We start from the raw sequence: 14245 nt of genomic DNA on the forward strand, positions 1-14245 counted from the left end.
AACAACTTTATTGTGCCCAGGAGCTTTGTACAAGGCTCCTGTTAGCAGTGGGAGATCTGCCATGTATCAAGGATGGCGTACTATCTATTTCTGTAGACCTGCCTCACGGATAATTAAAATGTAAATTTTCCCAATCCACAGACTGAGTTTAGTTCCTGAGTTAAAGATAAAATCTTCCCAGAATCCAGTTATTCTAGATGTCTTTGTGCTCTGATCAAAGGATTTTCATGGTTAGGAGGATCTCATTGGAAGCAATTTTCTCTGATCTTTTAAAAAGGCAAAAAATATTTTTACTACATTTTGTTCAAATTTTAATCTCAGTAAATCAATGATATTCACGCTTTTCTTATTTAAAGCAAAACATTGAAATTTATTGAATTGATGGGATTTACAGGAAATGTGTTCTCTTATTTGCAACAATATTTATTGCATTAAAAAAAGGAGCCATAAACATCTAATGAACCAAAGTATGATACTGGAAGGGGTAGCTGTGCAGGTTAAAAACTTCATGTGTAAAGAAAACCTCGTTATAAGACAACATTTTTGCAAAAAATGCATCCCTGATTTTATCATGGAGATTTATGGCTGCTAAGTCAGTTAGATAATTCTATTGCTTTCCAACTGCAGTTAGCTCAACACGCATGTGGAGCAGCTTGCAGGTCGCAGGGTATGTCCATTCTGGAAATGCTCCAGCAACACAGCTGTAGCACACACACTTACGACAGCAATGGAGGGGATTCTCCCATCGGTGTAGGTAATCCACCCCCCAGAGATGCAGTAGCTAGATCGAGGGAGGAATGCTTCTGTTGATCTAGTGCTGTCTACACCGGGGCTTAGGTCAGCTTAGGTGTCTCTCGGGGGTATGAATTTTTCACACCTGAGCAATGCAGCTAGGTTGACCTATACACCTCTACCCCGATATAACGCGACCCGATATAACACGAATTCGGATATACTGCGGTAAAGCAGCGCTCCGGGGGGGGCGGGGCTGCGTACTCCGGTGGATCAAAGCAAGTTCGATATAACGCGGTTTCACCTAGAACGCGGTAAGATTTTTTGGCTCCTGAGGACAGCGTTATATCGAGGTAGAGGTGTCTTTGAACTGCAGACCGGCCCTTAGTCTTGAAGAGGCTGCAGGTTATCTTGCCCCATGACAAAGTTCTGTGCAGATTGCTGGCAAATCTAAAGTGATACGATGCATATAGCATAGTAAAAAATATAAGGCACCTCATACTTCATCAATGAAGCATTTTGTTCCGATTGGGGGGAAAAAAAATCTATGCTTCTGCACTATTTAGTAATATTACTGAGTGTTACTGTAAAGTAACAGTGTCAGTGTTTCTGTACATTAAAGCAGTAAACATCTTAGCGTAGATGTTGCACAAAGAACAGACTCTCCCCAGAGACACACAGGGCATCTGAAGGGAAATAAACTTATTAATTTGGATTTTAAAAACATTGTTTTGCATCCAGGACATTCCTTATAATTGCATTTATCACCATGTAAAAATATAGAGACAGCTTCTTAATACAGCTGTCTGCTAAAAGGAGATACCAGAATTAAGTGTTTTTTCCTCCACACTGGTTCTCAGAATAAACAACTAACTTTTTTGTACAGAAAAAGAATAACAAACATGTTTTTCATTCTATAAACAATACCTTATATATGTAGAAAAACATTCAAGAGGATAATTAATGACAAAGGTGCAACATCAACAAAAATAAGCTGCCTTTTAAACCAAAGCACTTGTTCATGGTTTAAAAAAAAATAAAAATCTTTTAAAGCTCTTAGTGTCCTCATGAAATTCCATTTTAAAAAAACTGTTAGCTTAAAAATTCTTGCCGTGTTGTTGTGCATACCACTTCTGCCTTAGCTTGCGGTTCTCCAGCTCTGTGAGAAGGGCTTGCCTGTATGCTTCATACAGTTTAACAATTCGTTCTAGTTCTTTCATGAAGAGTAGCTTCAACATTCCCTGGTATGTATCTAGATCAGCTAGTTGGAAGAGTTCCCACTTCAGAATGTGATCATATCTGTTTTGAGATATAAATGTAAGAGATGCATATTTACATGTTATTATAAGAAAACACATACGTAAGACATTATGCATATCATTTTGTAATTGTGAAGCCACGGATGACATTTTTAGTAGTTGATACTGATGAACCTATTTCTGATAGCCGCACACTTCCACAATTAAAATGAGTCTGGTTAATCTCTACAGTAATTTGTTTCTTAAGGGAAGAGGTATCCCATAAAGCTACACAGAGGAATCACTCAATCATACTGTCGATATATATTAATGTAAAAATACCAAATCATTTTGTAAGAACAAATATAAAATTATTTAAGACACTAGCAAGCAACTGCTATTAACCAAATGTAGTGAATACATTCTGGAGACATTAAAAAAAAATGTAATAAAACCCCACAAGAAATCCCCCTAAGTAAGAGTGGTTTGAATTTTGTGTATATATTGGGGGGAAGAGGGAGGAAACACCCCCGCCTCCCCTCCCACTGTGGACAGCTTGGGAGGTCAACAGAGTAACTTGAAAGAATAAGTATCAGAGGGGTAGCCGTGTTAGTCTGAATCTGTAAAAAGCAACAGAGGGTCCTGTGGCACCTTTAAGACTAACAGAAGTATTGGGAGCATAAGCTTTCGTGGGTAAGAACCTCACTTCTTCAGATGCAGCATCTGAAGAAGTGAGGTTCTTACCCACGAAAGCTTATGCTCCCAATACTTCTGTTAGTCTTAAAGGTGCCACAGGACCCTCTGTTGCTTTTGAAAGAATAAGTCTGTTAGCTGATTAACCCAGTACTCCCAAATGCCTGCCTCCTTGAGAGCTGAATTCCACAGGCTTTGCAAAGCCCCTTCTTCACCCACAGTATCGGTCTGCTCCTAAAGCGTCCTTACCCTAACGATTACAGCGGGTGAAGGAGGATACTGTACGGCTCTTGGCTAATCCATAGCTCTATTCTACCTGCTACACTTACAGTACAGCCAATAGAGTTCAAAAAGCGACCCCTCCATTTTGTAATGGAACGTCTTTAGAGTCCTCTCCTATTGGAACATTCGACCTATAGCTCAGTTTCACATTTCCACATAATCAAGCAAATGAAGCAAAATGAAGGTTGCCCAAATGTATCCTTAAAGCAAGTCAGCACTATCGATCACTGAACTGTTTTATTGTCCGTTTATTAGAATGGTTACAATTGCATAAACGAACAAGGCAAAATATGGCACCATGGGTCAACTAATGAGACCTTCTGGGTTTTGCAGGACTGCATACTACATGCCTTCACTGTCTGAGCTAACCTGTATTGTATCAACCAGTATAGTCCAAGTCCACTACTTAGCTGCAATTATTGTTGAATATTTCCCTGACTATTTAGTTTTCCTTCCTTCTGTTACTACTCCTTGTGCTACGATCTTCTGAGATGTCAAATCTTCCTCCCTTCATTTATATCCTTATCATGAAAGTATGTATAGATGATTGTACAGTGGGGGGTGGGAGATTGCCCAGTGACAAACAGGTTAGGAATAACTGCTGGGAAAGCTAAAATGTCGTCCATACAAAAACAGGGAAGCACGCAAAACAAAAGAAAGCGAAGAAAAGAAAAAACTAAGGCTGTTGATTACCAGTTAACTCGCGATTTAACTCGAAAAAATGAATCGCGATTAATCGCAGTTTTAATTGCATGTTAAACAGAATACCAATTGAAATTTATTAAATATTTTGGATGTTTTTCTACATTTTCAAATATATTAATTTAAATTAACATACAGACTACAAAGTGTACAGTGCTTACTTTAATTTTTATTACAAATACTTGCACTGTAAAAATGATAAAAGAAATAGTATTTTTCAGTTCACCTCATACAAGTACTTCAGTGCAATCTCTTTATCGTGTTAGTGCAACTTACAAATGTAGATTTTTTTTTGTTACGTAACTTCACTCAAAAACAAAACAATGTGAAACTTAAGAGCTTACAAGTCCACTCAGTCCTACTTTTTGTTCAGCCAATCACTAAGACAAACAAGTGTGTTTACATTTACGGGAGATAATGCTGCTCTCTTCTCAATTACAATGTCATCAGAAAGTGAGAACAGGCATTCACATGACACTTTTGTAGCCAGAATTGCAAGGTTTTACATGCCAGATATACTAAACATTCGTATGCCCCTTCATGCCTCGGCCACCATTCCAGAGGACATGCTTCCATGCTGATGATGCTTGTTAAAAAAAAAAGAATGCACTAATTAAATTTGTGAATAACTCCTTGGGGGAGAACTGTATGTCTCCGGCTCTGTTTTACCCACATTCTGCCATATATTAGGTCTCAGATGATGATTCAGCACATGTTCGTTTTAAGAACACTGTCATAGCAGCTTTGTGTTTTGTCAAATGAGGTATCAATGTGAGATTTCTAAAGATAGCTACAGCACTGGACCCAAGGTTTAAGAATCTGAAGTGCCTTTCAAAATCTGAGAGGGACGAGGTGTGGAGCATGCTTTCAGAAGTCTTAAAAGAGCAACACTCTGATGTGGAAACTACAGAACCCGAACCAGCAAAAAAGAAAATCAACCTTCTGCTGGTGGCATCTGACTCAGATAATGAAAATGAACATGCATCGGTCGTACTGCTTTGGATTGTTATCGAGTAGAACCCATCATCAGCATGGACACATGTCCCCTGGAATGGTGGCTGAAGCATGAAGACACATATGAATCTTTAGCGCATCTGGCATGTAAATATCTTGTGACACCGGCTACAACAGTGCCATGCGAACGCCTGTTCTCACTTTCAGGTGCCATTGTGAACAAGAAGTGGGCAGCATTATCTCCCGCAAATGTAAACAAACTTGTTTGTCTGAGTGATTGGCCGAACAAGAAATAGGACTGAGTGGATTTGTAGGGTCTAAAGTTTTACATTGTTTTGTTTTTGAATGCAGTTATGCTTTGTACGTAATTCTACATCTGTAAGTTCAACTACTGTACTTGTATCAGGTGAATTGAAAAATACTATTTCTTTTGTTTTTTACAGTGCAAATATTTGTAATAAAAATAAATATAAAGTGAGCAACATACACTTCGTATTCTGTGTTGTAATTGAAATCAATATATTTGAAAATGTAGAAAACATCCAAAAATAATTAAATAAATGGTACTCTTATTGTTTAACAGCACGATTAATCACAATTAATTTTTTTTAATTGCTTCACAGTCCTAAAAAAACCAACAACTACCATTCATAGCGGAGTGTCCCTGAAGTAGGGGACTCATAAAATGGGGCGGAGTCAAGAAAGGAAGCAAAGAAGGGGTCTTTGTCTTGGCAATATGTTTCCCTTGATGTGGGAACAAGATAAAGAATAAAAGCAAGATGCATAATGTGAAAGTTTGTAAAACTACAGACAGATGAAATAAAACCCCAAAAGACTAGAGCTCAACAGCCTTTGTTAAATGTGTCAGATTTGTCACCCAGCAAGACTGAGGGCGAGGCATATTAAGATAAAACCCTCAAGCAAGGTGGAGAGGCAACATCCATCGAGAGGCTGGAAGGAGAAGCATATAGTGGAGTGGTTTTTGAATGTCACTGGCTACTAAGAATGAATACCTGAAGTTTATTATTTAGTAGGTTTTTAGCTGATTACATTTAGAAAAAGCAACAGAGGGTCCTGTGGAGTCTGATGAAGTGGGCATTCACCCACGAAAGCTTATGCTCCAATACTTCTGTTAGTCTTAAAGGTGCCACAGGACCCTCTGTTGCTTTTTACAGATTCAGACTAACACGGCTACCCCTCTGATACTTGACATCATACATTTAGAAAGCTCATTCTCTATCACTTATGGTTTTATAGGTAATCACTTCCATTACAAAGCAGCATATTGCTAGATAAAGATGTCAAGGCTCAGTTACAGACAGTGCTCCTAAGTTTATCCTTTGCATGTAGCAATTCTGTATTACTGTTTAAACGTCACGATTTTCATCGCTTTTTGGGAATACATAAACATCTAACTTTCCTGTGATCATCACAGACTCTCTTAGGCTTTTTAGCATATTCCAAGCTGCCAACATTAGGTACATTCAACCCCCCTATAATCCAGCATATGTATTCACTCCTCCCACCTTTCACTAACCCAGCTGAATTTAATGGAAGTCTCCTGAATGTTTCATTTCATGTAAATACTGCCAAACTAGTCTTGTGATGAATCAAGACTATGCCAGTTCTCCTGCAAGTAATTTTCCAGGCTCAGAACTAGCATTGTTTAGTCCTGGAAGGAACTGGATAACTAGTCCAGAGTCCAATTTTACTTCCTTGTTCAATGTGTGGCCCTAGGCTCTATTGACCACACGCTATTCAAACCCTGCTCTCAATACAGAATGACTCATTTCCTCCTCAGTGCTTCTATGGCTCACAACTCTAGTATGTGACGGCTTCACAGAAGTGAATTTATTTTCACAACACCCTTGTGCAATGAGGGGGATCCTCACCTTACAGATGAGGAACTGAGGCAGAGAGAGAGATCAAGGTCAAATGTCTACTAATTTTGGGTGCCTGATTTGAAATGCCTAAGACCCCATTTTCCTGAGCACATCGCACTATACAAAACTTTGTATGTTCAAAGCACAGCTCTCATTGACTTCAGCTGCTGCTCTGAGTGCTCGGCACACCTGCAAATCAAGACCCTGGGTTCTCGAGCTGGGCATGCAGAGAATGAGGAACACACAATTAGTGACCACCTATGAAAAGTTTGGTGACTTGACCAGCATCATAGAGGAATTCTGTGGCAAACGCAGGGACAAAATTCTTCTCCAGGACAGTATCCAACTGCCTTAACCACGAGACCGTATTTCTCTTCCCGCAATCCCCTGCCTTTTTCACTCCACACCTTCCAACTTCTGAAACAGATAAGGCTGGGGTCCTACAGACAACCACCTCTTTCATTACACAACCCTAATTCATCTGCAGCGCATTGGTCCATCCGCTGCACTGAATAAGGCAGGGTCCTGTGGAAAAAAGTATGTGATCACGTAATTAAAGACTACCATAATTCATACACACAACCGGGCTGAATTAGGTTGCACAGGCAACCTTAATCTAGCACTTCCTGACTTTACAGTGCTTGAATTGCAATGTTAATGTTTTCAATGTATTTTTTTGTACGTAATTTATAGGTTTAAAAACAAAACAAAAAAAAAATGATTGGCATCATATTGACACCCACATGCCAACTCTGCCAGTGGGGGGTTCGGATATTTGCTGACAGCAGAGGACTGATGAGACTCAGGAATCGTGGTTTCCATTCCAGGCCCTGGAGGGCAGTGCGTTCTAGTGGTCACCGATCCTTCTGCCTGTTCCACCCCAAGACTGACCTCTTCTGCCCTTGTCCTCTCCAACCTATCCCTGTCCTTATCCTCCCTCCCGCCTCCTTACTTACTCATAGCTTCTTGTCCCGGACTCCTCATCCAAGTCCCCCCGTCAGGGTATGTCCCATTGCAATTAAAAACCAGCAGCTGACTCAGGCTCTCAGCGCTTGGGTTAAGAGTCTGTTTAACTGTGGTGCAGACATCTGGGCTCGGGCTGGAGCCCAGGTTCCAGGATCCTGCGAGGGCGGAAGGTCCCAGAGCTCAGGTGCAGCATTATCCTGAATGGCTACACCACAATTAAACAGTCCGTTAGCCCAAGCCCACATCAGCCAGCATGGGCCAGCTGCGGATGTCTAATTGCAGTAGAGACAAACTCTCAAAGGCCCAGTCTCCTCCACGCCCACAACCTTGGCTCCCAGTCTCAGAACCCCTCCAGGGGTTCCTTATCCCAGTCCCCCATCCAGGCCCCACTCTCCTGCCCAGCCAGCCCCAGATTCCCCTTAACCACACTCCATCCCAGCACCTCATTTTAGTCTCCTCTACCTGCAGAGCTTTCAGTCCCAGCCTCCTGACCCAGACAGTCCCTTTTCCCACCCACTTTTGGCCCCAAGGCTCTTCGTCCCAGCCCCCCTTCCACATTCTTCGTCCTAATATCGTTCCTCCACCCCCTGCAAAGGTCTTGCTCTTGTCCCATCTGCCTTCAATTCGGGTAGCTTCCTCTGCCACGCTGGCTGGGTGCTAACAGAGGAAGCATTGAGAACTCATGAGAGAGATTCTCCCAGATCTCTGTTTTGGTGTTTGGTGCCACAGGGCACTTCTACACAGCCAAGAAAAACCCGTGGCGCAGAGTCTCAGAACCGGAGTCAATTGACTTGGGCTCACAGGACTTGGGCTGTGGGACTAAAAATAGAAGTGTAGATGTTCAGGTTTGGGCTGAGACCCAGGGAGGGTCACAGAGCCTGAGCTCCAGCCCGAACCCGAACACGTACACTACTATCTGTAGCCCTGCAGCCCGAGCCCCACAAGCGCAAGTCAACTGACCGAGGCTCGGAGACTCAGCACCTTGGGCTGTTTTTTCTTTGCAGTGTGGTGGCCTGCTGCAGCCTGAAGCAGTAAATGCGGGGAATCCTGCTCAGACCCTGCAGCATCCTCAGTGCAGATGGAATCCATGGAGAATTTAGCTGCCAAATTCCAGGAAGTGTCTATTGAGCATGTGCAAATTTCAGTTGTTCAAAGGCTTATAATGTGGCCAGATTTAGACATGTTTTCACTGGAGCAGGAAAAGGCACATCACTAACAATAAGGCCAACCACCCCCAGCAAAATTTCAAGTCCCTCCTCCAAAGCATGGAGTCAACAGAACTCAGCGAAATGGTTGTGCGAAGAACGTGGGATATCTGTATTATTTTTATGAAGATTACATATACATCTGTTTGATTGTTATGGCATAGTCTGCCATACAGGTGCCAAGGAGGTTAATTCTTGCAGGAGTTACTCACATGACCTAACAAAGGAGTACAATGGCTTCAGATAACCAGCCATCTACCAATACTTACAAGACAATGACTGGACTGGACTATTCTGTTTGATGGTCTATGTGATGGGTTGGATCACAGAAACCCCCTGGGAGCTGCCACCTGATGTGCCAAGACTACCCCTGCTCCTGTTTTCCCTGCCAGCTCAGGACTCCAGCCCCCTGTCTTGCTGAGCCAGACACTCCCGTCTGCTCCAACACAGACCCAGGGTCTGAATTACTTGCCCCAAAGCTGCAGGTTTACCTGAAAGCAGCTAACCGAAGTGTTCCTGTCTTTAACACTCAGATGCCCAACTCCCAATGGGGTCTAAACCCAAATAAATCCGTTTTACCCTGTATAAAGCTTATGCAGGGTAAACTCATAAATTGTTCGCCCTCTATAACACTGATAGAGAGATATGCACAGCTGTTTGCTCCTCCAGGTATTAATACATACTCTGAGTTAACTAATTAATAAAATCACTTTTTACTTAATATAGAAAGTAGGATTTACGTGGTTCCAAGTAGTAACAGACAGAACAAAGTAAGTCACCAAGCAAAATAAAATAACATGCGCAAATCTATGTCTAAGCAAACTGAATACAGATAATTTCACCCTCAGAGATGCTTCAGTAAGTTTTTTCCTCAGACTGGACACCTTCCAGGCCTGGGCACAATTCTTTCCCCCAGTACAGCTCTTGCTCCAGCTCAGGTGGTAGCTAGGGGATTCTTCATAATGGCTCTCCTTCTTTGTTCTCCTCCACCCCTTTATATATCTTTTGCATAAGGCAGGAATCCTTTGTCTCTCTCTGGGTTTCCACCCCCCCTCACTGGAAAAGCACCAGGTTAAAGATGGATTCCAGTTCATGTGACATGATCACATGTCACTGTAAGACCCCAAGCCTTCATTCCTCCCAGCCTGACTCACAGGAAGGTTTGCTTGCAAACAGAGCCCCAGTCAATTGTCCTGGTTGATGGGAGCCATTAAGATTCCAAACCACCATTAATGGCCCACACTTTGCATAATTACAATAGGCCCTCAGAGTTATGTTTCATATTTCTAGTCCCAGATACAAGAGTGGTACATTTATACAAATAGGATGATCACTCAGTAGATTATAAGCTTTGTAATGATACCTTACAAGAGACCTTTTGCATGAAGCATATTCCAGTTACATTATATTCACTCATTACCATATTTTTATAAAACCATATAGACTGCACAACCTCACAGTCTATCTCCACTCTAAGGCTATGGCTCCACTACGAGGCTTTTAGCAACATGGCTGTGCCGCTACAGCTGTGCCACTAAAAGGCACACAGTGTAGCTGCTGTTTGTTGGCAGGACAAACCACTTCCATCCCCCACGAGCGGCAGCGGCTTTGTTGACAGGAGAGCGCTCCTGCTGACACAGTGCTGTTCACACCGGCGCTTTTCGTCGGTAAAATTTTTGCCATTCGAGGTTTGAGGTTTTTTTTTTTAACACCCCTGAACGACAAAAGATTTGCCGACGAAGTACTAGTGTAGACAAACCCTTAGTGTCAGACAAGTTTGGCAAGAGGAGGGGGCGCCAGTCTGTGGACACAGAACAAAAGGGCCTGCGCCTGGATTTAAAAAAAAAAAAAAAAAGACACACAGAGGCAGTGTAGAGAAGCAGATGGAACCCGGGTCTCCAGAAGCAAGGCTGCCTGGGCTGATTTGGGCTTGCCTAAGCTTGGAGGGAAATGCTAAGCTTAAGGTAAGTAATGTGTGTATAGGTGTTTTATTGGTTTAACCCATTTCTCTCCTATGCATAAACAAACAGTACTTTGTTTTGAAGGAGCTGTTCTGAGGCACTGTATTTACCTAGTGTATTTTATTCCCAAAAGGGAGTCTCTTGCAGGTGCTGAGAAAACAAGGTTGGTAAACATGGGTGTTGTAGCCCAGAGACAAGGTTTCCATCCTGAGAGCAGTGAAGGGCAGAGCCTGTCACTTGAGAGACTGGAGAGAGGTGAAGGGTGAAGCTAGCCTTGTAACTGGGACAGGTTGCACAATTTTTTTTTTTTAAACTATGTATTTTTCTGTACTTCCACTCCCAGAATTGAGAGAGATCCGGTTTGAGTCTTGTTTTCTAATTGCAGTGTAGTACTTTATATTATACTGTTTTGTATTTTACACAGCCTATTAGCACAATTACTAGTGACATTAGAATGTCTAATCTTCCTTGCCCAGCAATCACATAAAACTCATTTAATTTTGTATTCTCTCAAGTGTAAATGTGCACCGACTTGCTATAGCGATCAGTAAAACAAAAATGAATAAAATGAGATAATCATCTAGGTCTGAATAAACTAGATGAGGAAATGGATGCATATAGGCAGTGGAAGTAATACAGCGTCTACTTTAAGATGCTGCAAGGCAGGAGACCCGGAAGAAGAAAGGAGATCGCAGTAAACTGCCGCCTACAATTATAAATAAAAACATTAATATTTTAATAATTATTAAAAAGGGCAGATGGCCAGAAGGGCTCCATGCGCACTGCAAAGTGGGAGGACTCAGGGGTGCAGCTGGCATCCAAAGAAACCCAGTTTGAAATATAAAGGGTTTAAACTCAGATCCGGACTTTTCATTATATTTAATCTTATTCCATGACTTGACATATTTACATTGCCAAACCCATTATTTTCCAAAGCAATGCACTATGAGAAAACCAGCTTTAGTTATTAACCACTGATTAGGGGAATTTATTTTTTGGAAAGCGTTATGGGGTCCCTAGTGTATGATAGGGCTCCTAAGCACGATGGTAATTAAACAACAACAAGGCAAGTTATCCACTTCCAGAGCTTTATGTGCTGAAGCCAAACAAGTCAGCATTTTTATTTATTATTAATTATTATTATTATTATTATTAACAGGCACCTGGTTACTCCCGAGTCAGTGCTAATTATAGATAAGGCAATGCTCCCCTTTTCTGTCTCTGTTGAACGGTGCGAAGGTGGAGCAGGGTCTCCATGATCCCTCGCCCAATGTTGTCAGACACTCATCAATGAACAACATTTAGGATTAGCAGCAGGCAGCTAAATTTGGCTCTTAATGGGGGAAACACTGTTTTGTATTTACTTGGCAACAGTGGGGAACAAAGCTGCATGTAACACACACACACAGTAAAGCTGTGTCCAGAGGTGTTCTGTCACTTCACAGCTTTTATTTTATTTTTTAAAGGAGGATCGTGGGTTTCTATAATTGTGCATCTTCTGGCAGCCTGCCAGAAATGAATCAGCAAGTTAGGGCTGCTCATTGTTTTTTGGTGCTGTGGCTTCAAATGTCAGCTCCCAACAGAAGTGCTGGGTAGAAGGTCAGGGGTCAGATTAAAGAGTCATTGAGCCACCAATAAGAATGGGAATGAGAGTTTACTTGAAGTACACCCAGTTTTCCAGATAAGTTGATTACACTGAGCATCCAAACAATGCCTTCTATTTCTGGCTTTTTAAGCAATGGGTAAGAGGCTCTTAGTGCATCTGACAACACTTCAAACATCTACAGAAGCAATCTGAACAACAGTAATTTACCACCATCAGCTCCACTGCACGTAGACTGGCTGATGTAATAAAAGCATGCAACTGTCCTAAAAAAATCTAAATGGTTGGCCAGTTCAAAAGGTGACTATATGCAAAGGATATCTTGCTCTGTCCTCTTAACTCTGGCTTTTTGATTCCCCATAACCACCTCCATCAGTGTGTAATTTGTTTCTCTTGCACATTTTAATAGCCTTTAATAAACTGAAGACAATCATATATCGTAAAAGATTTTTCTCTTTAGGTGGATGAAAAATGTTATTCCAATGTCATTTGGATCAGATGCTTGGAAGACACTTCCTACCCATTTAGGCTATTCTTTTTCATTTCAAGGATGATCCTTGTGAGATTCCACATGCTGAAAAAGATCCCTACCTACCACATATAGCAAATACATTGAAACGTATTTCTGGCCTTTAGTATGTGGCAGGAGGAGATTCTAGTTCAGGACTCTCAGGCATTTAGCAAGGCAAACTTCCTGAATTTCTTGGCAATACTTAATTTTAAACAAGGGGAGCTAACTTAAAAAATCTGATATCTGCTTTATCAATATTTAATTTGTTACATGATATTGTGGGTGGCATATGGAATTAAAAGTTTTGACTCCAATCTCTCATTGTTATTGCATTCACACTGGATTTAACATTCCAGATGATTAAGCTACTGTTAAACTGTGAAACTGAGAAAGAGAAAGCAATTGCTCCAAGTCTCAGATGGACTGTGAATTGCAGCTGGCATTAAAACTTAAGGTCCTGTTAAAGAAAAGTTGTCAAGTAGTTTGTCAATTAAAATCTAGTAAATCATATTCTAGAGATTCTACATAATATTAGAATCTCTCTACCCCACTGTCAAAAAATACCTCTATTGGTTTAGGGCTTGACGGAACAAACATACAGCGGTGTCTATGCTTTCTCTCTCTCAGTTTCTCTATCTGTAACCTGGGGGATAATACACAATTGTCTTCCTCAGAGAGGTATTTATGAGGATTCAATGATTGTGAAGTGCTCTGAACATATAAAGTGCTTATTAATATTGCTATCAGATCTACTCTAAGATGGAAAAACCAAAAATTGACTGGATATTGTGTTTATATATGAATTCATTATTTCTTCTCAACTATGTGAACCACATTTTAATTCTTTGAACTAATTTAACATGCTCTAATTTTGTCTCATCATATAGGATTTACAGACATTCCCACGAATCTGAGATTGTCTATTCCCAGGTTTCCACAAGTGCACTGACAAGAACCCACCTAACACTGAAACAGTTTGAAAGTAGACATTGACTAGATACTCCAAACATCTAATTAACAGAACACAGTTAATGACAGCAACTAAGAGTGCTCATAGGAAACAATCCTTTCCAACAGGTTACTGGAACTGAACACACCCTTGGTGCATAAAAATATCATTGGAATTTATGCCAATTTAAATCTTTACAGGCTCCTGGCACGCCCAGTAGCCACATGTAGCTATAAAACCCATTAAATTATATTACCAGAAGCTTCTTTAAAAAGAACCTGCACATGGAAGCCGCCGAAGATCATCCAAAAATCGATGAATCTGCAACTGCAGTCATTGCTACAATTCTATTAATTTGTCCAAAAATTGATTTCATATTGCAAAATATTAAAGCCACAATCCCTAGGTTCTCAATTGCTTTTCTTGGTGGTGGTATTATTGCTCCCTGGTGAGTCGGGTCAGTACATTTAATTTGTTTCTCTGAATCGAGTCAAAAAATGTATTCTTATGGGACAGACTCTTAGCTCCTAAAATAGCATAATTTCTTCTAAAAATATAGTTATACA

The 14245-nt window shown here is 41.0% G+C and overlaps 1 protein-coding gene across 1 annotated transcript in view; it reads right to left on the bottom strand.

The window, feature by feature from the left end:
* Positions 1-355: 355 nt before the first annotated feature.
* SAV1 (salvador family WW domain containing protein 1) overlaps positions 356-14245 on the bottom strand; it is a 35062-nt gene continuing 21172 nt past the window's right edge. Inside the window, exon 5 of the mRNA XM_065402928.1 lies at positions 356-2031. Coding sequence (XP_065259000.1) covers positions 1830-2031 — 202 coding nt within the window. The 3' untranslated portion in view covers positions 356-1829. The remainder of the gene's footprint in view (positions 2032-14245) is intronic.

Source organism: Emys orbicularis, chromosome 4 (assembly GCF_028017835.1).
Source record: "Emys orbicularis isolate rEmyOrb1 chromosome 4, rEmyOrb1.hap1, whole genome shotgun sequence".
NCBI lineage: Eukaryota > Metazoa > Chordata > Testudines > Emydidae > Emys > Emys orbicularis.